The 23,527-nt window shown below is 36.0% G+C and overlaps 1 protein-coding gene across 1 annotated transcript in view; it reads right to left on the bottom strand.

Annotated features, from left to right (window-relative positions):
- PHTF2 (putative homeodomain transcription factor 2) overlaps positions 1-23,527 on the bottom strand; it is a 59,177-nt gene that overhangs the window by 13,014 nt on the left and 22,636 nt on the right. Inside the window, exons 3-10 of the mRNA XM_057364470.1 lie at positions 20,057-20,113; positions 16,751-16,820; positions 14,235-14,393; positions 9,637-9,802; positions 8,798-8,962; positions 4,345-4,546; positions 3,123-3,281; positions 277-495 (exon numbers count right to left, since the gene is read on the bottom strand). Coding sequence (XP_057220453.1) covers positions 277-495; positions 3,123-3,281; positions 4,345-4,546; positions 8,798-8,962; positions 9,637-9,802; positions 14,235-14,393; positions 16,751-16,820; positions 20,057-20,113 — 1,197 coding nt within the window. The remainder of the gene's footprint in view (positions 1-276; positions 496-3,122; positions 3,282-4,344; positions 4,547-8,797; positions 8,963-9,636; positions 9,803-14,234; positions 14,394-16,750; positions 16,821-20,056; positions 20,114-23,527) is intronic.

Genomic DNA, 23,527 nt, shown 5'->3' on the forward strand with positions numbered 1-23,527 from the left:
TTAAATCAATCAATACTTTCCCTAAACTAGAATTAAGATTCAAACACTCAGATATTCTGTAGGCTATTTTAATATATTGCCCTACCCTTGTCATTTCAGAAATTAATGACTGAGTAGCAGAAATCAAGTTTTCCTTCCTTTACTTCTATGGAATCACTTTGGCTTTGTTACTTCCACTAAATGTAGGTCTTTCTCCCAAGCCTTCTGTGGCATATGATAAAACAGATAACACTGAACTCGTGTGTAGTGTAAAAACCAAAACTGSTGGACACCAACCTGATGAAATGGGTCATCTCTGTATTCTTTCTTCACACATGGGTTCACTTGAGGGCTTTCCACATCTGTCTCACTGCTACAGGACGAGTGGCACTCAGCACAGTGTAAGAGGTCCTCCCACAGCACATCTTCAGTTTCTGACTCTGGCCTTGCACTCTCTGAGTCTTGTCTGGAGCTTGAGCACCGAGAACTGCAGCTCGTACCTGATTTAGGCGTATCCTGAAACAGAAACAYCCCTTGGAATTAATGCAGCTCTTTGATTCTAAATGGCTTCCTGGCAGAGTATAAAGATCAAATTAGTGAATCTGGGTTTATGTGGATTTTTAGGTTCCAATCCATTATCTTTCTCAACAGAAAAACATGGATATTTATTCGAGTTGTATCTAAGAGTCTTGCACATTTTAAGGCACTGTACAAAAAAGCAACAGTCCCTGGCACCTGCTTTGCTGGGGAGGAGGACACATAAGAATCAAATAACATTCATTATTTAAAGGAAATAACTCGTTAGGATAGAATTTAACAGCAATAATCAAGCCACAGACTCCAGCTRTATCTCAAACTTCTGAGCAATTGACTCTCTAAGTCTCCTAAAATCACTTTGTCACTAACATACCTTCTCAAAGACAGAGTGAGCTTGTTTGAAGACAGTAATGCATAAGGTATAGAGAGTGAAGAATAAGCAAGAATGCACATAGATGATGCCAGGTTTATGTGTAGTCTGTATAGTTATACATAAAATTTTTATTATTTTAAACAAACTGCATTTGACAAACAAGTATCCTTTAGTAAAGTCAAATTTTACCTAGATCTTAGAAAMAGAAAGGAAAACCTTAAGTTTGGGACATTGAAATCACCCAGCACCTACTCAAGAAAGAATCTGTTGTTGTCTTAAGAACAACATTGCAGCTTTAAGCTACTTTCTACAATAAACAGAACCACTTCCTGCAAGACAGGGGTGTAGTATTAAAAGCAGTACCAGCCTACTCATTGCCATCCTCTGGCAATTTCCATTCACTCTTAACACAAAGTTTATTTCTTTCTATTAATTTCTCTTGAGAACATACACCATTTTTCACACTGAAAAAAAAAATTGGGCATTGTTTCAGCAGACATGCTAACTTAATGTGATTCATAGTGCATTACTATCTAAAGAAATGTTCTTTATTTTTTCTGAAAACCATGCTTAACGTATTTCATGTAAGCTCTTTTGTAAAGAAATGTTTAGAAAAAATTTGGTCTGAACTCTTTCTCCATCTTTTACAAAGTGAGGSATAACATCAATTCAGAAAGAGTCTGAAGCTGTTTTTTTTCTTACAAAGAAAAAAGATATTTATAGAAGAGAGTATATCCACTGACTTCACTAATTTATTTTTTTTAAATACAAAGAAAGCTTTCACTGATTTGAAAACTATTGTTTCACTTCCTTTGTAATGGTGTGGGGGAGGAGAGTTGGTAGCAAGTAAGAAAAGCTTCCCCTTTGATTGCATCAGTCAGATCAGTGAACAGGGAATAAGTGTAAAACAGTACTGTCAGAGTTAAACATGGATTAAAAATCTTGTCCCTGCAGTTTCTGAAGGTATTTTCAAAGTCTTCCTAGCTTTAAAGCACTCTATGCAAGAGAAGACACATTTAAGCTGAAAAACAAAAAAAAATCAACTGTAATAGTGTCTTCCTGCTTCCACTTGTGAAGCACGAGGCTGCACAAGCACACAGTGAAGGCACATCTTCTGTAACATGAAACAAACAGTGCCATTATCACAAACTGCACATGCATAAAGCATTAAATGCTTAAATCAATTCACATTCGGGACCTTTTTAACCAAAGTCTATAAGAAATGAAAGAAGATTATCTAATGCTTTTTTAATGCAAAGCATCAACTTCAAGGCTTTGTAGTTGTGATCAGAGCAAGCAATATCTGAACCCCTCCAAGAGACTTTTTTTTATATCAAGTAGAGAGTTTACTCATGAGACTGCCTATCAAACCCATCTGTCAGTGGACTTTTGTCAGTGCTGATTTTATTCTTTACTCTCTTTGCTCAGCCCTAGGGAAAAAACAGCAATACAGTCTTTAAAAAGCATTCCATATCCGTGAAGTTGCGAACCATTAGCAAAATAGCATAATTTTTTAAAATAATGAATAAATAAACAATATCCCATGCTCTTTCAATGTCTGAGTCCTTACAATTAAGGATTCTGCTAATACACAATCTATGATATCCCCTATTCTAAGCTATAATTTCATCAAGTCTCTTAAAATGTTGGTATTTTTATACATTAACCATTTTGTTCAGATTTCACAAGATTTTATATTATTGTTATACAAACACAAGGAAATGAAAACTCAATCAGACTTCTCCACAAGAAAGCAACTGAATCCAAAATACTAAAAGGAGAGAAACAGGAGCAGTACCATGGCCAAGAATTTGCATCCCGCCAATTACTACTGTTTCTGTAACAAAGGAAATTTCCAGAGGAGATAACTGGTGTCATGAGACAGCAATAGAGTTAYCATAACCTCAAGCAAAACCCACAGAAAATATTTTAGGCTCCTTATAACAAACTGAAAAATAGGATGAAGCTCAAAGAAACTAAATTAAAACCTCTTAATTTCAAAACACTTTCATTAAACAAAAGCAGAAAAAAAAAAACTGTTGGTCATTAGCATGACTTCCAATCCTCCTAAAATCCAATACAGGAAAAAAAACCCAAACACTTGAGGAAATGTAACAGTTTAACTCCAGCCAGCAATGAAGCACACACAAGCTGCTTGCTCAACATGCCTATTCAATAAGAAGTCAAGAGGTTGTAAGAATTTCCAGACAAGTAGCAATAGGAATGAACGTACCTCCAGAGGGTAGTGTTTCTTGTAATGGTGAGATTTCCTGTTTCGAAGTGTACAGTCACTAGAAGTGCGYTCCACATTGCGACGTAAAGAATAGCCGGTTTCAGGCCCTTCCTCACTAGAAACTTCATCTGATAGATTTGTCACAGTCCTGTGAGTATCCTAGTGCAAGAAATATAGTACTAGTAAGACACAGAGTCAGATTACTAAGTCTTATTCTCAACTACTGAAATCAAATTTCTTTCTACAACTTATTTATCTCTGCACAGTTAAACTAGATTTTAATGTATTTTCAAGACTCAAAAGTAATTGGCACAGTAGGAATCACGGAGCAGAAATTTTAATATCAAAATAAATATTTTTTTCAAAGGAAGGCCTAGTTCAYATTAACCTCAAGAAAGATTATGACATTCATTTTTTAAATGCGATTTTTCATAAACTGAACACGCCAAGAAAAGTTTAGAGAAAATTTATCCACACCTGAAAAGAGAACAACCAAAAAATCCAAACCAACCAACCAACGAACAGCAACAGTATAACACTGAATTATCAACACATGCAGTACAAAGTTAACATTTACCACTTCTTACAAAGATAAAGTGCTTAGAAGTTGCATGTTGAATACTGAGGTCATTGATGGGTGTTACTTTGAGTATAGGACACCCAGAAGATAATAAGAGACAGTGAAATTAAAAGTTCTGCTTTCTTCCATGATCGCTTCCTAYGATTCTGTAATGACTCTACTACTCCTCTCATTCCTATTCCTCACTATGGAGTCCTGCCTATTTCATTTGGAGSGAAATCCTGCTTTTGTCTTCTACACAGGTCAATTAAAAAAAAAAGGGAAAGGAAGATGATTCACAGGCAAATGTACAGAATGACCTTACAAATTATCAGTAAGCTAAAATTTGCTCCATTTTAGCACAGAGGCAGACCATAGTTACCCAAACTATTAGTAAAGGTATAGAATGTTTAACTGGTCACGAAATAGCCACAGATAAAACACAGCACACAAATTTGTGCATTCAGATACAGAATAGCAGAAATGTTTAAACACCATTAAGATTCCTCCTACAAGAAAAAGGCCAGGAATATGATGAAGTGTGATTTCACTGTAATATCTGCCCCCAGGATCAAAAGCCTAATTTCATTTTTAAAGTATTTTTAAGAATAAAGTAGATAAAAATGCATCAAAAGCATCATCAAAAGCAACAAACACACTTACTTTGTGATGACTGTGGTTGCTCAAAGCATCTCTCACTGGGGAAGGGCTCCACCCTGTCTCTTCTGGCCTAATCACTTCACACCGCCGTTCATGGCCCTGCACACATTCTTCACTGCCTTTACCTGGCTTCTTCCCATCAAGGGACACGTAGCCATTATCAGTTTCAGTGGATTTATCTATTGAGTTTTTTGCTTTCTTAGATCTATATTTAAAACAAATACAAAGATTAATTATTCTCTCAATTATTTCCCAGTCTAAATCCTGCTCATTCCTCTCAACCCATGTTTTAGCTTGACTGTGTTCACAAACCAACAATATTAACATTTGATACCATATTTGTAACTATTTAATCTTCTAAAAAATACCCATTATCCCTTCCTAAAATTGTTACAAAATAAACYGCCAGCATGTGAAAGAAATTTATAMCATTAGCTACTGAAAGGAAAGGAAACCTGTTTTAAAACTAAAACTTCACAGCAACTTTGGCAATAGAAGAACCACAAGACTCAAATGTAAAGAGAAACTCCTCTATTCTATCTTAACAAAAGAAAGAGGTATGCTAGAAGTTGCTTTAATAATTATTAATTGAAAGCAAGCATGCAATTTCCTGAAGCTGCAAACCAACATGCTGTTTAGCAYTCTACACTGATATCTGGTGTTGTTTTGAATACACTCTGCTTACTGACAACCCTACTAAACAGAAGGGGATCCACCCTTTTCTGTATTATCCAGTAACACCCAGCAATATTTTTCACTATCTCWTACAAACACACCAATTAAGCTGTTTTTTTAAGGACAAAATCTTAAGACCACTTAYACTGGTGAATAGCCTCCCATAACATCGTCTAGAATCAAGGCCCTTTCCTAGATAGTAGATGTAGCAGCRAAAGTATCTAATGCAAGAAGAAGGCTCTCTTAAAGCATACATYTGGACTACACACCCAAACTAGAAAGTGCAGTGGATGAAGGAATGGAGATGAATAGCAACTTGCTACCTTCATGATAAGGACTTTCAATCTTCTCTTAAGCTTCTGTATTGTCAAAGTAAATTAATTTTATTTTTTAGTTTTTCAGAATGCTTGATGAGGGAAGAGCAGGGAGAAGACAAGAGAAGAGAGTTATAAATAAGGCCTCCAAAATGTTTTATTGTTATTACAAGTAGAATGCTCAGCATAGGTCACAGAAATGTCAAGAATTTGTTCATCTTGTGGAAGGGAATATGTACTGCCTTTCTCTTTAAGGACTGAGGCATTCTGTGTGGGCTTGGATTACACAGCAGAAGATTGAATTCCTCTTTAATATGTACATCAAATAAATTGGAAGATTTGGATAGTCRCCTCACATTCCTTACAAGATAAGGTATCCCACAGGGGGTGAGGAGCTCTGAACACAAAACATGGCTAGGGACAGCTGGATAAAATAGAAAAAAAATCCAAAATGGACCAATTCAGCTCACAMAATAATGGCACACAGACAAAATGGAATAACGGATTAAAGGAATAATAATGGAACAAAATAATTAAGAGAAGAGACAATGTTACTAAGAYGTTTCATCCTCCTGTCCCATATCAATCTCATTTCCTCACCCTAACTAGGAAAAAAGTTACCATTTATATTTCTTTTAAAGCAAAGGAACTGCCTTTCAGTGGCAACTGCTTGTAAAAGAAGTTGTTTCAGGAAAGTCRGTAGTGAGTACCAAGCAATTAGCACTAGTAATAAATTATCTGCAATAAGGAGGAATTCAGAGAGGTCAATAAGCAATTCATTATTCTTCCAGCACTTTTAAAAAATTTCTTTCCAACAGTGCAAAAGTAAATGCAGCTCTCATCASACACACATATCCAGTCAGAGACACTTCCTCCATGAGTTACTAAACCGTATGRGTAGATTAATGGGACAATTCTTCCAAGTTTGATTTGAGAAGATTTTATATGAAACTTTAAAACTAGAAGGAAGAAGTACCTCAAGCAGTTGAATAGGGGCAGATAAGAGAAAGAAAGAACATATGCAAGTTTAGAACTATAATCTGTAAATCAGACTGAGTTCTGCTACTCTGAAGGATATTCACTGAATACACAGTTCCAGATTACCAAAGATCTGAGCATAGGCAAATGGTCTAGGCACACAGGGTCCTGCCTTAACACAGAGAAYATAATTTTTGAGGTTAATTTGAAATCATGTATTTAAGACCAACAGTTGAAACTAAAAAAAAAATAGTATGTCAAAGCTAAATGGAAGTGAAAAATTGCTGAAAATAAATACTAATGAGACATTCTACATGAGACATTCTRACATGCTTATTTAAAGAGCTTCCAAATATGTCTTAGGGAACAGAACAGGTATAGCTGTGAAGCTTCCTTGCACTGAGATTTCATAAGATTTTCTTTAAGCAACATCACACCAACGTACTTGACACTCTGCTCTWGCTTCCTCATTCCCAGCCTCACTCTGCCATCCCATTGTGCTGACAAAACTGTTTGCATTACCATGAAAAAAATTACATTAAGAAACTGAACTGAATGTTCCCCCGGGGTAAAAAAAAAAGGTTATTTTTCATCTGGACAAATTTGTATGGCTCCAGACATACAAACAACAGTGCCTCTGCAATTGAAGGGGTAACAAAGGACTATTTACAGCATTCTCACTCTGTGCTCTCTTCCCTTTGAAGATACTGTATATACTAAGTAGTCATCATGGAGACTTAAATCTATATATACACACACACTACCGCTGATTAAATTGTTTAAACAAGTCTTTAGGTAAGTTCCACACAGCCCTTCTCAACTAGAAATACTATGAAACAAACAGCAAGAAAGGTAAGGAAAAAAAAAAAAAATCAATCTTCCAACCCTCTTCATATTGCAGGGAAACCCTTCAATGCAGGGAAAACAGAAGTTTACAAGATTACTCTTGAAAWATAGCAGAGTAACGCCCTCAGACCTGAAGAACAGGCCTGGTGCCTATCACTATGACCCAGTTTATCAAAGAGAGGAAAAAGTCAAACCCACACAGGAAAAGGTCAAACGAACTCTYCTCTTACAATATTTTTAAACATTTTTAAAACTTGTCCAGGGTTTCAAGTAGATATAGAATGTAGCTTAAGTTTTACCAGTGGTTAAGAGCACACTCAGGGGTATGACAGACATGTTAGTGTTGCTGTATTTACAATGCAGCATGCACAACAAAACATCAATATAATAACTTTGCACTATCCCTTTTCTCAGTTTAATACCACTTTATCAGTATATTTTCTCTTGTTAATAAATGCTGATAGACAGCACTGAAATGCTGTGTATAGCCTAGTATATCTTGAACACATACTGCTATAGAATGTTTTTTTTAGGAAACTTTTTAATTGCCCAATCAGCAGATTGATCACTTCCAAACCAGCTCTTAAATCTAACAGGTTTAGATGCTTCTTCCAACCTTTACAAAATTTATCTTCGATGTTCTTTATAAACYAAGTGCTGTGTTTATTTGAATCCTGAAGGCTTTTCCTACAGAAAAAGTGTTTGACTTGATGACAGCTACAGAGCTCAATAAGCATTCTCTTGGAGCAGTAAGAAGAAAATGTAAATAAAGGAAAAGGTAATAAAGTAAAATTAAAGAGTTGAATTTTTCTCATTGGATTTAAACTGAGAAACTAAGTTTTTTTTTTTTTTTCCTGATGGCTTACACAGTATACTCCTACAACGAAGTATAACTTAACAAAATATACTGAACAATGCATTTAACTAAAAATTAATTCTGTAYTCTGCTCCCGTGAGRTCCCACCTGGAGCACTGTGCCARGCTCTGGGGCCCCCAATATAGGAAGGACATGGGCCTGTGGGAATGAGTCCAAAGGAGGGACAAGATGATCAGAGGGCTGGAGCAYCTCTCGWGAAGACAGGCTGARAGAATTGGGGTTRTTCAGCCTGGARAASAGACTCCAGGGAGACCTTGGAGCACCTTCAAGAGCTGGAGGGGAACTTTTTACAAGAGAATGGACAAGGGGCAATGGTTTTAAACAGAAATAGAGTAGGTTGAGCTTTCAGTATTAGGAAGAAATACTGAAATATAACTGTGGGGTGGTGAGGCACTGGCAAAGGCACCAGAGAAACTGTGGCTGCCCCATCCCTGGAAGTGTTCAAGGCCATGTTGGATGGAGCTTTGAGCAACCTGGTCTAGTGGAAGTTGCCCCTGCCTAAGCCAAGGKGGGAGAACTAGATGAAATTTAAGGTCATTTCCAACCCAAATTATTCTATGACAACCAGGATGTGTTCAAAATTATTGCATCAGCATTTTCAAAAATCAAGAAACAACACATTAGTCCRTTTTTAAATACTTAGATGAGTTTGCCATTAAGAGCAAAAACGAGATCAACAGAAGTTTAATCATTACATCAATATTTACTTAATTAGAAAAGGGATAGTGCATCTCTAACACATACGTAGCCTTAAATAAATACAAACCCTGATAAAAAGTAAGCAGCATGCCAGATATCTCTGAAGACAGCGCCAATACTGTAAGAGGTGCTTGTACCGTAGCTCTGCACTGTTCCCTCCTGTGTGTTATCTGTGGTACTAGAGCCATCTCCTTCCCTATGTACTTCCAAATGTGCTGCTTTCCTTAATTTCCTTCATCAGAAGAGATTAAAATGGGAAGGTAGCTTTGTAAGTGCAATCTGCTAGTTCTATAATGTGTTCAGCAGTTTAAGCATGCAAAAACAAGCAAGATTTCCAAGTATTTTGCTAAAGCTTTGTCATACCAATTTAATAAACTCCATTTAATAAAAAAAAATGACACATCCATTATTATAATATTAAAAACAAAATACATTTCATCATAAGAGGCTTAGACCTACAAAATTCACTAGTGCCATGTTTCCCATTTTAATGGGACAATTCACTGTARCCAAACCAGTCAGTGGAATGCTTGGAAGACCTAAATTCTACATTTCCCAGAGCATCTCCTTTAACATATAGTTCCCAYACAACATTAGCCAGAGTTATAAAACTGAATTTGCAGTAATATAAACATTGTCACTCCACCACTATTCAGGTTAACTGGTTTGAGACAAAATGTCAGATTTAATGCATTAAAGTTCATAYAAAACTATGCATAAATTAGTCAATGCATAAAAATTAAAGAGCACCAATGAAGCACCCATTCTGAAGTTTCAAATAAAAACAGAGCATCAATTTCTCATGTCTAGCAACACACACACTCTAAAACCCTACATTTTTTCATGCACATTCTCTGCAATAGTTTAACAATCCTAAAGGATAAAATACTTTAACATAGACTATACCTTCTTCTTTTACCCCCTGTGCTGGGAGGTGGTTTAGGAGTTCGTGTTGAAACAATCTGACAGTGCACAGTCCCAAGGAGCAACATGAGCCATATCGGCCCAATGACTTCAGTCAGAGGTATATTATGTGGGCTTTGGGCTGTATAAAACAGCACTACAGCAGCAACTGAAAAAGAAGTGAAATGAAGTTCAATTCATTGTCTGAAATGGCCAACTCATGATATGTTTTTTTTCAAAAACAAAACCAGTCAGATGTAGACCTTCACCTGCATTTTAAGCCAACTCAAGTAATTCTGAGAGAACAAAATTRTAATTGCTACAAAACCAGCAGCAATAAATGTTTGAACAGCTCWCTACTCTCAATAYCCASCTTTTATTTTATACTTGTTATATTATAGGCATTATTCRAAAAAAGGTGGCTGAATGAAATAAGAGGGGGTAAATATTTYGAAAGCTGTATCTGTCATGAAACCWSTTTAACTATGGTGAAACATCAGYMGGAGACAAAACCAAAAAGTAAACATCATCCTTAAAGCAGCCCAAATACATTTAATGCTGTATCACAWACAATGACRCAGCACAATGCAAGTTCGATGAGACTTGAGAACAGAAACTCCTTACACAGCAGAATGCATTTYAGACTCCAGATTCCAGCCCAGGGACAAAATTTCCCATATGGACAGACAATCAGGCTTAAATACAACCCAGTACATGTTCCATACACACTTGCATGCMTATTTTTTAGCAGTGAGGAATTATCAAAAGACAAACCATGTCAACTATGAGGTAGTCCAGCTGAAGTGACCAGGACTCCAACTACATTTGTGGCTGGAAAATGGGCAGCTTCCAATTCCATGGCTGTTAGTGTTGTAACCCTATAACCACTCATCACATACAGCCAACACCCAGGCAGATGCTCTTGCTCCTGTAGCCAGAGCCCAACCACTCAAACATCTTTACAGGCTCCAGGTCAACCTGAACACTTCCACCAGGCACAAGAGGCAACCCATCTCCACTCTGCTTATTCCATGTCCTTGTTGCTCTGGCTTGAAGTGCTACGTTGTGGTACTCAGCTAAGAGAAATTCTCAAGGAAAAAAAACCTAAAACACCCACAGAAACTCCAAGAAACAATTCAGAAACAGAAGTAGGAATTAATTCTCTGTGCACAAAATCCGCACATCCCATGAGAATCTGGTTTTGCTCGTGTACTACTCAGAAGTGAAAGTCTCATAATTTAGATCTATTTCTAGCACAAGAAATACAAATTCAGCAGCTTTCACCAATTCTCTACTGAAATTGACTGAAAAAATTGAAGCCACATATGTGCCACATTCAAACATCTAAAATAAATCCCATGAAGCAACACCTAACACAGCAGATAGCTGGATGTGGTGTTCTCCACTAAAAGGAAATTCAGTATGTTTTTCATGGACTAACCTTTAGCAAGGTAACCAGTATTAAAAACATGATGAACACACAAAACAGTGGAATTATTTTTGACTGTGGAAGAACTATTTCTAATTTCTCTTCTGTCTTTTTTCCTAAGTTAAAGCACAAAAGTTTCGCATGGAGTATCCTTTATTACTATAGATGAACTACTGTATATATTCTATATACTGGTTTTGCTAGATAAGGTTTCTCAGATAGACCACATGCATCAATGAGAAATCCAACTTATTAAAAACACCAGTAAAAACAGGTACAGATAGCAAAAGGTACAGCAAAAGATAATGTTATCTCCTTCTAAATGAGCTTATCTGAGTTCCTCACACAATTAGCTTCATGAGGTATAAATTGTAAAGAAGTAGCAGATTTTGACTTCTACCATACAATTTGGATAAACATACATACTTCTGAGAACACAGAGCTCCCATAGGTCCATGTGAAATGATTTGTAGGAGTAGGCCTACATGAAATAATTTAAAAATTCACTACTGTTACTTTAAAAACATTAAGGAAAGCAGAGCTCTCTAGAAGAAATCGTCCAGAAGACAGAAATCTATAGATTGCACATTCTCACCACAATGTTTCACACAGATTTAGAAAAACATTACCAATCTCCTGATCTTTTTCAAGTAAGATCAGAGGGAAATCCAAGATTTTCTTTCTGCACAGTGTCTCAACAGTCTAAATCAGGTTTTCCAAGATTTGCTCCTACCAACAGTTAGGTAGAATTGGCAGAAACAGGATTTCTCAAAGCACTTTTAATTATTTCTTTACAGATTTATAGTATTTTGACTTTCATTTTTCTAAACCACAGTGGTTTACTTTGTAAAACAGACATAAATAAATTTACATCACAAAGAAAAAAACACTGTCTCAGAAAAAGCAACCTTACATTTCAAAGACCAATATGCATTTCATGTTAGAGCATTTAAAAGTCTGGAAATATTTGTAATACCAAATTTAAAAATGCATACATACACATTTATATATCTCACCACTACAACAAACAATTACATCTCTATTCAAGTTTCTTGCTTTATACTTAAGAAATACACAGTAAATGTTGTAACTTTGCACTTCATTTTCCCATTAGAATATAAAAACATTTTAAATTAAAAATGAGGTATTCCAATATGCTAGATAGATAAGAAATCAGAAGAAAAAGGTTTTACTTGTATCTTAAGTCATTGGCCTGTTCTGCGACCTTGAGCATAAAACATTTCTCTGCAGTTCCCCTGTCACATATTGTGCTATCACTTTATACTAATGGTAACCAATGCATATAAAACCTGAAGTTTAAATCTGCAGCCAAGGATATTTTTTCTGTAGATTTACATAAATGCTAGCCCTGCATTATCCTGCTAAAGCTAATCAATTTTAAAGCAGTAATTCCAAGTAATGCAATTCATAAATCTACAGAAAATCCTTCATAATTAAATAAAATAATTTAACTAAATACTTAAAAATGAAATACAGTCAGACCAATTTACAACAATGTCAGGGACAATCAGTCATGATGACAGAAAGTCCAAGCTACAATACAAAATCCAAATTAAGGGCAGAAATATGGCCACTGGAATTTTAGGTGTTTTATTTTTAAGCTTCCTTCATAGATTCTTTACGTTTTGGAGCCACCTTACCAATCCAGTACAAAATTAATAACTGAGCACACTTTCTGAGTAAAATATAAGCAAAACTTATAAAGAAGTGCTTGGGGGGGTGGTTTTGAATAATTCCCAGTAAGTAAATATGTCTATTTAATTTCACTTACATGTTTATTGTAAGTTTAATTTATTTCAAAAACTATCAAAAAATCTGCAGCTAATTCAGCACAGTTAAAACATCAAGTATTTCAAACAGCTGGATTAAAGGGTAATATGGAATACTATTAATTATTTCCTGGTATTTGTTAATTCACAATCACAGAAATACTTTGTCACAGTACAGACTATATGGATTAGGGAAAGAATGCATTCCAACCATAACTTAGTAAATCAGAGATCCCAAGAAATCTGAGAGGGAAAAGGTTAATTATAAGACAGCTCTGAAATTAAAGTCCTAAAAACTTGCTTGCACTCAGAATCTGCATTGTCTCACTATATTTCTGGTTTTAGGGTCTTACAAAGGCACCATAAATTAAGTGTCAGCATTTTTTATTTTTTTTTTAAATTATAAACAGGAACATACAAAATTACTGCAATGGTGTTTCTCAGAATACAACACCCATGAAGATGATAATAAACCAATCATGTATGTATTTTACTACTTTTATTACTATAAATAAGATTTAAATTATGGGATTTCTTACCATAGCACAAATTAGGAACCTATCTCAGAAAGGGAGATAAGAAGAACTTCTGATAGAAAGCTACAAGAATATTTGTCAGTACTGCAAGTCCTCGGGGCACTGGCATGGTAAGATTAATTTTATACCCGCTAAAATCACCACACAAGAGGTACTGTCTTTTTTTTTAACTCCATATATTGTTCTAATTAAAATTTCCAAATGATACAATGATTCACAACTGAGAGGACAGATGGTAAATTTGAAAAAGTAATATTGCATTATAATTGGATTTCAGTGGAAAATTCATTAGTCATTTAACTTCTCAGGGTAGTTATATTGCTCCCAACTTTCATTAACCTTCTGTTCCATTTCTGTTGTACAAACTTCTGAAACACTTATTCTTTTGGTGACTTTCACACTGATAGATAGTGATTCACTCCATTACATTCYTCCCTTTCTAATTCTTCTCTTCTATATTACACATAATTAAGAAAATCACCAAGTCAGACTGCTAGAACTGAATAGCCCAAAAGCTGTAAACCTACTTTTGCTTGTTAACAGTTGTCCTGAACTAAATTAGATAGTCCTGAAAACCTAAATTATATTCAAATATGACAAACTAACATGTGCCAAATGCTGGAGAAAGCCTGTGAGAAGATTGTTAATTGTTTTATTATGCATTCTTTATATATGCAAAAGAAATCTTAACCAAGAGACATATGCTTGGGAATGCATCATTCCAGTATTTTCTGAAAATACTGGAACAGACCTTAACAGCATGAAGTGAACCAAGTAGCACACTGGAGCTTCCATATGGTTAAAATAAGGCATTCAGTTGAAGCTGATGCTGTAATCCAACTCTACCTTGGAGAAGGTAAAGAACAAGCAGCCAGAAAAAAATGACCCTTGATGTCACTTGTAGCCACCACCTGTAGAAGAATGGAAAGAAAACAACTCTCACGATTCCTTTGCGGGTCAAAGATGTCCAAGGACTTTCAGGTTTTGCTTTAGCAAAAGCAGATCCTTTAAAAAAAAGAAAAGAATTTCAGATTTATTTCTTCATTATGRTAAATAGAAACCTCAGTTGTGCAACAGAAGAGTAGTTAAGATGGTGAAATGATGAAAGCACAAGATTTATTTAAATAATTGTGTTTAATAATTGCTCCTTTAACTATCTCCTCAATCCAAATATGGTGCCATTATCAGGAACCTCTACAGATACCTGTATTTCAGAATGCTTGAATAAAAAAACATTGTTGTATCAAATTTATTTTAAAATAAATTATTAAAAATTGTTCTCTTTCATAGAGGTATCAGAAATTTGGTATGAAACAACAAGAAATCATATGAAAACTCTACATGACCATGCAGGCACAGCAGAGTCTTTTCCCACACAGCAAAGGGATCTAAAATGCACCYGCCATGTCATTCAGGAAAATGGAATAAAGCATTGAAGTGAATCTGACCAGCTGAGGACTAGCTGCAGGAGCAGGGAAGCTATCCAAAGAATAATTTATTTTTGTCTCTCCTTCTATACCATTTTTATCTCTCTCATTCAAATGTCCTTTCTTTCCCATAGCTCTCCATTTCTTTTTCTCCCTGCAAATTCCCAGCCAGAAGACTGTGCAACATTTACTTAAAGGGGATGTGACTGAAATTACATTAAGTTATTGACTGAAAAGGTAATTCCTGCATGCTGCTACAGCATCCCCATCTCATTTACAAGCAGCATTGGTATTAGTGGGCTCTGTGCTGCACAGGTAAAACACTGCCAGCACTGAAACTCCTTTAATCCAACTCAGACATCCATGCAATCATTTAAATGCTATTCATGTACATCACTGSACTGAAGTGGTCTACCACTGTTCCTTAGTTTAAGTTCAAATGTTATTTGATTTTGTTTCTTTCTGTCACATTGCCATTTTTAAACAGTTATATTGTTAGGTGATGTGAGAAAAGCTTATCTGCACAACTGCAGAGGAGCTCAAAGAGATAACTGGAAGGGGGAGCACAAATACTTTCAGGGGTCCTTCCAGGGCTCTCTTCATAGATTCATCACTGGAACCATAAGTCAGAGCACACAGAGGCAGAAAAGCAGGTGGGAATCCAAATCATGGCATGAAGACCATGATCAGGAGCCTCCCAGGGCTGTCCCAGAAGAGCCATCGACCCTACTGTCCCTGTGTGAACCCTCACCAKGCTTTCTGGGAGCAGCTCTCCAAGTCATCTTTCAGAGGAAAAGGGTTTTTGCCTGAGGGGTGGACTCATTAGGGAACACAGGGAAAAGGAACTCAGATGGCACAGGACTTACAGAGCATTTAGGGAAGAAACCAGGGGTGGGAGAAAGAAGCAGTTCAGGCAATCTAGGGAGGAACAAGTGCAGGGTAATTGAAGGGTAAGGAGATGAAAAGGACTGGTCACACAAACAGCACTGCCCAGAGAGCCGCTCGTCTGGCCATGGCACGGGGCTGCTCAGCACAGCCTGGACTGATTCTCCCTACACTCCCTGGACTCCTCTGGGCCAGGGGCCATGTGYTCTGTGCCCATGGACACCTACGTGGGGCTGGGTGCCAGCACTGGGATCAATGCCAGAGCATGGGGGTACCTGTGTACGGTGTGTCCGTGCTGTGTCCGCGGGGCCGCTGAGCACAGAGCCCAACCAGGGRGAAGCTCTGGGGAGCAGGGGGGAGAGGTGTCCCAAGAGCACTACCTGGCTTCCTGCAATGGATGCAGGAGACTTTGCTGACTGCTGGGCTCATGGATAAAAACACTAAGTAATGTTTTTCCTAGCCTTTATGAGGTACAAGGGAAATTACACACAGAAAAGAAAAAATAAAGACTAAATAAAGACTTTTCTATAAGTCTCATATCAGCTGACCTTCTTTTGCTCTTATGTTATTTAAAACACACAAGAAAGAGTCTAAACACTGTAAACAGCCTAAACTGCCTGTTTGCAAGGCCTAAGCAGTTTTTACTCTCCAGAAATGTCAACATAACCTTTCCTCTAGATGTCCAAAGATTTGAAAGAAATCTAAATGCATGACTAGGTGTAGGTGACTTCTAAACTAATAACTCTAAAATGTTAAAAGTAGGTGACTTCTAAACTAATAATTCTAAAATGTTAAAAGACAATGCACAAGTTTCTTTTTTTCAAAATCTAAATCTATAGACCAAAAATTAAATTAAATTCTTAAGCTTTCAATTTAATCTTAATATCATCATTTCACARTATTTTCTATCCACCTGCTTTAGTGATAGCATGGGTGTGTTTTGTTTCGTTTGGAGTTATTTAAAATGTACTAATCCACTCTCATTACAAGACATGGGATGGTTGTTATTTTTATATTGAGAAATTCAGATTTTTCTAGCTCCGGACCTACCTCTTACAAGATCAACATCTATGAGGTCTGGTTTCACATGTCCTGTTTTCTTTGGTTTGTTTCTCAAACCCTGCAATAAACAATTACTATCAAAACACTTTGATGTAGATGACAGACATTACAAAAGACAAAAATATCTATGTGGTCAGTAATTGTATTTAACCTACACTGCTAATGAAAATTCAGACAAATATGTCAACTTCATAGATTTCAAGTACTATAAAGTAAACATTCCAAGGAACAATGCACAATAGATGCCTTTTGYACACTTTACAATCTAAATCAAACCGAACCAATTACTGACCCACCAGGCTATTTTTCAAACAGGAACTGAGCACTCATGGCTTGGCATTATGCAGACAATGTATGCACACACTTGCAAGAATTAGTAATACATGTCTATTAGCTTTCCAGAACTTTTTCAACAAATTACATTCCTGAATCACYTTTCTCCTTAGATGTCTAACTAAACTTCACAAAACACTTACATCGCAACTCCTTAATTCCAAACCCAGATAGCAAATCACGTTGCAATGCAGGAGCCACTAATCAGCAGGCTCTCAGAAATCCAGATTCTAGAAAAGTATTGAATTTTTTCTCAGTAGTGAATGTAGATTAGCCAATTAAAAGGAGGGAGGAAATCCCACACAAGAGAAAAGCAGCAGGAAGAAAAGCGAGCTTATTTCATCTTTTAGATGCAGCATCTTTTCATCACTGAAGGAGCAAACTCTCTGGCAAAGCTTTCAAGTTTGTAATGCTAAAATGTCATGCTGTGCTCTCAAGTCTCTGAGACAGCTGTGAGTTTATTCTGCTCCCCTTAGCTTAGATTCTTGCTCATATAAGACAGTAAGGAAATTACAGTGTATAATTCATACAGAGTAAAATATAATATTTTCTAAAATATTTAAGACACAAATAGAATTATTATGAGTCATWTAACTGTTTTCATTCAAAAAGCAGTTAAATTCACTGATGTAGTGTACATTACTGGCATTGCCATGGTTCATCCATGTGTAAAAACATTTCCTACTTAAATGTAAACATTAAGTATAAATGAAAGCATAAAAATGAAMTTATTATCAATGAGAGACAGATCAGTGACATCTGATAGTGTTAACCTTTGTAAGAACAATATCAAGCAAAATGTTCAATTGAATGCAGCTCAAAATATTTCTCACATCTAAGTTCAACTGGATTTATTTTTCATGCAGAAATAAAGAAAAAATCAAACTACAACAAGCTATATATGTAATCATTACCTAATGTGTCTGTTAGAAAAAAGGTGTTTGCTTGAAACAAAACAAAATTAATACATAGAACTGAAACATGGGTAGGACAAAATGTGCTCTGAGGATGACAAATACAGAAAACTAGTTATATTTTAGACTCAAGCACTATAAAGACTTTAATACGCAAGGTTTTTACAGAACTGCAGTCCTAAAACTGCAGTAATTTTAGGTGGAATAYGAGAAGAAGCCAATTTCATAATTAGAAATGGAAATTATTATAATTCTAGAATCAGCTATAGATTCCTGCATAAGTGAGCCACTCCATTTCATAAAGAAAACAGAAACTTAAAAAGGAAATGCTGAATGATATAATAATTTTCAAATGTATAAGTGCTTATGGGTCACAAGATCTCTCTTGAAAGTCTAAATAAAGATGATGAAGAAACAATCCCCTAGAAACACATGCTCAATCCTAGGAAAAATTTACCACYGTGGCTCAAATTATGCTTTCATTTTAAAGAAAGAATTCTGAAAAAAATAAGTCAAGAGTACAACTTGATGCAACCTTCATAGGAAAATAAATGGTGACTCACTCTTTAAAAATGCCATTGGTCAAACAGTAAATGCTTTCAGTYTCCATGGGCTACACTGAGTTGGTTCCTGAACTGTTTACCACACACAGTGAAAGCACTCCATTTACTCAGATGCAATTTCTCCATTTTCTTAATGCATCAYAAATCTCCGTAATATACATGGAAAACAACAGTGTTTCAGACTAAAGTTATCTTTAAAAAAATACTCAGTTTTTCATAAAGCTTGGACCCTTCCAGTTAGTTCATATAATTTAGTTCATATAATTTCTATTCAGCATCAAACACATTTCAGCTAAGCATTAGCAAAAGAAGGTTTAAATAAAATGCTTAAAAGCAGTTGCTATTACTGTAAAAACTCCTTCACACAAATTTTAAAATTAATAGATTCTATTACAGTTATAACTCAAATATAAGTTCATTGTAAGAGAAAGATTTTCTAGTAAAGCTAAKAAGTTTTCAGATTTTTGGTGATGTTAATTTATAATTATATAATTTTATATATATCTATTTATAATGTAAAAGTACCGTAGGAGCTTTGAGAATAAAGCAGTAATGTGCAATACCTGAACTTAGTACTGTGCCTTGGTGTTACCTGAACTGCACTTCATTCGCTCAACCCCAGCTCAGCCACCAGCAGTCATTTGTTAGTTACTGCACTCCGAGCCAAACTTAATGGTGTATTTCTGTACAGAAACTTGGTAGTTCAGGTCAGTGACAGTTCCCACAGAAAGCAAGTCTCCACACATTTTTTTTAAGTACTGGGGCGTGTAAAAACCCATCCCCCAGGAAACTGAAACAATGTACATTTTACTGATGTGAAGTATTAGCAACACCTTGAAACTCATGCAGAAATAGCACAATATTTCMGTGCAGTGTTCTAGGGGGGAAAAAAAGGCTAATTGCAAGAAAATGTTCACTTAATTAACATCGTGGGTATGATATATACAACCCATAAAACTAGTACCTATAGGATTGATTCCTTTATCCCCAAAGCAATTTAGCAATGTGGCAGACACTGACAGCACTGTTAGTTAAACCAAAATGCACAGAACGCTGTTAAACTGCTTGTTCAGAGAAACAAAGCCTGAGGTACTTACCAGTCTAATAAACTGTACAAAACAATGACAGCATCATAAAGGAGGGAAAGTAAACTGCAGGTATAAGGTAACTAACTGAAAGCAAAGAGAGCTCAGATAACTGACATTAGAATTCMTCACAAAGAAAAGTGAAAGACAGAGGTATTAACACAACTAAGCCCTGTCTTAAGATAAGTGAAAAGAAAAAAAAACACTGAGATACAGAAAGATGCATCACACTAAATGCTGCAGAGTTATTAATTATGTAAAATAAACAGAGCATAGTATACTGGTTACATTTGGTAATGCTCCACAAGTCTAGTTCTACTTTACCAGTATTAAATACCACCACACCAATTACACCAGTATACACAACCACCAATTTTTTTTTAAATGCTGCATTATTACCTTTATTTCTCTTTGCTCTACTGATTTTTCCCATATTTGTTGATCATATGCTCCAATCTGAAAAAAACACAGAAAAAAAAATCTACATTAGGCTTTAAAATACATTAATCAAACAAAATCAAATTAACCTTCAACAAGAGAAGCACGAAGCCAGCAGGTTATTTCCTTGGAGAGACTTGTTTACCAAGAAATTTTTATCTTCTCCATTCTATATTGGCTGGACAGGATCAAGCTAATCTGTAAATGAACTGGGCTAGAGAGGAGAGCTGATCTTCACACAGGCCCAGCACATCCCAGGATTTGTGCAAGCCCAAGCACTGGGAAGAACACGCTCCCTCCCACCCYAGGTCAGGATTCCAGCCTGAATTCCTGACAGAGAGCAGAACTATGGCAGCTACACTGACATGGCCTTTCAGATAACTTGAAAAGAAATATGCACATCCAGTTGAACCCATACCCTCACCTAATTTATTTGTTTTTAAACCCTCTATAAAGCCCATTCTATTCCACCCACTTTAAAAGCCACAAGGTCTTGAGCTTTATCTCTTAACATGGCACAGCAACCAGATACATGGTCAAACCACTGATCAACCAACTTATAGCCCAGGAAGAATCCAAAGAACATTAAGAAATAACACTTTTCCGTGCTGAATGTCAGATATTTAGAGGAAGGGCAACCTTAAACTTCTGGATGTAAGATAGTGACAAGAGCAAGTCAATAAAWGAGATAACATATCCAAGTTTTGTTAGAAGTTATCATCAGATTGCTTTGATCTCTACACAAGCAGTATTTCTAAACATTAATCAGTAATAATAATCTCTTATACTATGGCAATTTTAAACCCTTGCCATCCCAGCTGCTCTACCTAGACAMATAAATCATGTGTATCTGGGGTTTGAGTCATATCACAAACTGAGCAGTGAAGTGGAACATCACTTTTAGGTCATGAGGGAAAGACAGATGTAGTTCCTGAGATTCAAAGATSTTTTTCCAGCCTGCAGAGGTGACACAAGCAGCTCAGTCAGACACCTGACAGAGAGGCAAGAGGAACAGCTCTCATCATCTGTGCAAAGCTGCATAAATCCAACCTTACTGCAAGAGTGTGATTCTTTCTTCCAGTCCACAACTGCAACAGACAAAAAAGACCAAGCACAAGTGCAAACACCTTGTACCAGAAATTATTGTTCTGATTTCTCTTAGTATTTCAGCCTTCAGATTTTGTTTAGATATTATAAAAGAAAGAAAGAAAAAGAGTAAGTCATTCTTAGTTTAAAGGCATCTTTTAACAAAAGATCCAACATAAATACAAAAAAATATTCAGGGAAGTCAACACACACACACATAAACAAAGAAATCTAAAGGCAACTTCTGTGCCTCTAAACCTGACCAATTAGTGGAAAAAAAAATAAAAAACAAAATCTAATTTACAGTAAATTTGAAAGCATATGTAACACCAAAAGTGAGAACAGCAAACTGAATTACTGAACTATTTTTTCTCAAATTTAATAATATTTCCCATTCACAAGAGCTAAAACATTCCTATAGTTTGCTACTTTAAAACTTTACAAAAGAAACAATCTACTGGCTTTTCGATAATAATAAATACACCTCTCGTTTGGAAAAAAATAAGAGACTGTGGAAATAACTAGGGAGTCTGGCACAGTAGTGGGCAGAAYTAAGCACTTGCTACAATTAAAGTAATTAAACCAAAGGAAGCCTAACAGCTAACTCCACCTGGATAGCAGCCAGCAATTAAAAAGTCAATATATTGAATAACTACTCCACCCAGGCATTTACAGCTAATTGTTCTGGCTCTTCCTTTAAATATATTTCAAATGAAATTTCAGGCCTTCCTTGGTTTCAYTAAATTTCCTAAGAAGAGCCCCAAGTGAAATTTTTGTGCTGCATAACATTGTGTCCTCCCCTCTGCACTTCCAAAAAAAAATTCTTTTTACAAGGACAGAAAAGGGGATGCAAGCCTGCGTCCCTCTCTGTTATGCAAGAGCCACAAGAGGAAGGAAACCTTTGTGCCAATAAAGCTGCAAAGCAAACTCCATTCCTAATTCCATTCATAGCTGAAAGTGGTATAGAGTTGAAAGTCTTTAAAACTGTGTTCTTCTTTTAGACAAATAACAGACCATTGTTAAAGGAATTCTGGGAAACATAGATGCCAGAAGACATCTGAGGCAAGGAAGTAAACTGATTTAATAAAATCTTCGTTATATTTTCCTACAAATACTTCCTTTCCCTCTATAGATAGCAGCTTCTATCTCCTGGATAGAAGGATAGATAGCAGCTTCTATCTTCTACAAAAAGACAAGAAGCAGGGATTTTGCCATTCACATTTCTCTTTTAACATTGCCCAATAAAGCAATTCTTCCAGCAGGAGGTAAAATAAGACAGCCAGAACTACTTGGAAGGGCAGGGTCCCTTACAACTGTTTTATTGRAGGAGTGGATCTGTCCAACCACCTCTGATCAACTTTAGTTATTGAAATCTGAGCACAAAACTGTTCAGTAAGGCATGGTGGTACAAACTGAAAGGAGTGGAAGAGAGAATTACAGACAGCAAGTACCATTACAATCTCTCACATTGTTTTTGTAGCTTGGGTTTTCTCATTCAATCTACCCACTGTCACCTCTTTGAGTTTTAACAGATTAAGGAGCACTTCAGGGAGCAGGTGTGTGTGCCACTCAGCACATCAAATTCCAACCTGATACTCAATTTCCCTTCTCTGCATAAGCATCCCTCTACACTTCTCTTCCACATGTATTGGAAGAAAATACATGAAAACAAAAGCATCACTAGAAAGTAACACACTTAATACTGGCACACTTCATTTCCCACATTAAACAAAGATAAGAAGAACTAGTGTTACTGAAACAAGGTAAGTAAAAAACACATGCTTTTTTTTTCTCTCCTTTATGTCAGGAAAGCAAATTTAGAGTTTGTGAAATGTGTCTTGCAGAATTCATTGAAAGGTATTCTGCAATTCAAAGGTATTCATTTCGTTTACAACAAACTAAACCATAACATGAAATCATTCCCTAGAGATGTTAGACATGTGTATGAATTAAAATCAAGAAGATAACTTGTGAATGCATTGAAGAATGTAAGTTAATACTAGCAAACCTTCCCCATTTTAAATTATTGAGAGTACCAGCCAATTCCAGCTTCAAAGAGTTAGGATTTACAAGTATTTGCATTTGAATTCCGTTTTATGTTAAATCTAATGCAAATCTAAAACAAATGTGGGCTCTTGGCTATTCATGTAATTCCTTAAAATTGTACATACCTGCAGGACAYGGAAAAGAAGTCTAGCACCAAAGAAATTAAGCTCTAAAGGCAAGTAAAAGGAAGGAATAACCTTCCAGAGATCAGACCAGATTGGAACCTGAAGAATTTAAATATACACTCAACTTGATCAAAGCAAGGTTTCCCTCAATATGCAACTGTCCCCAGGGTGCCTC

This window comes from Malurus melanocephalus, unplaced genomic scaffold (genome assembly GCF_030028575.1).
Source record: "Malurus melanocephalus ecotype Western Australia unplaced genomic scaffold, MMel_1.1 scaffold_39, whole genome shotgun sequence".
Lineage (NCBI taxonomy): Eukaryota > Metazoa > Chordata > Aves > Passeriformes > Maluridae > Malurus > Malurus melanocephalus.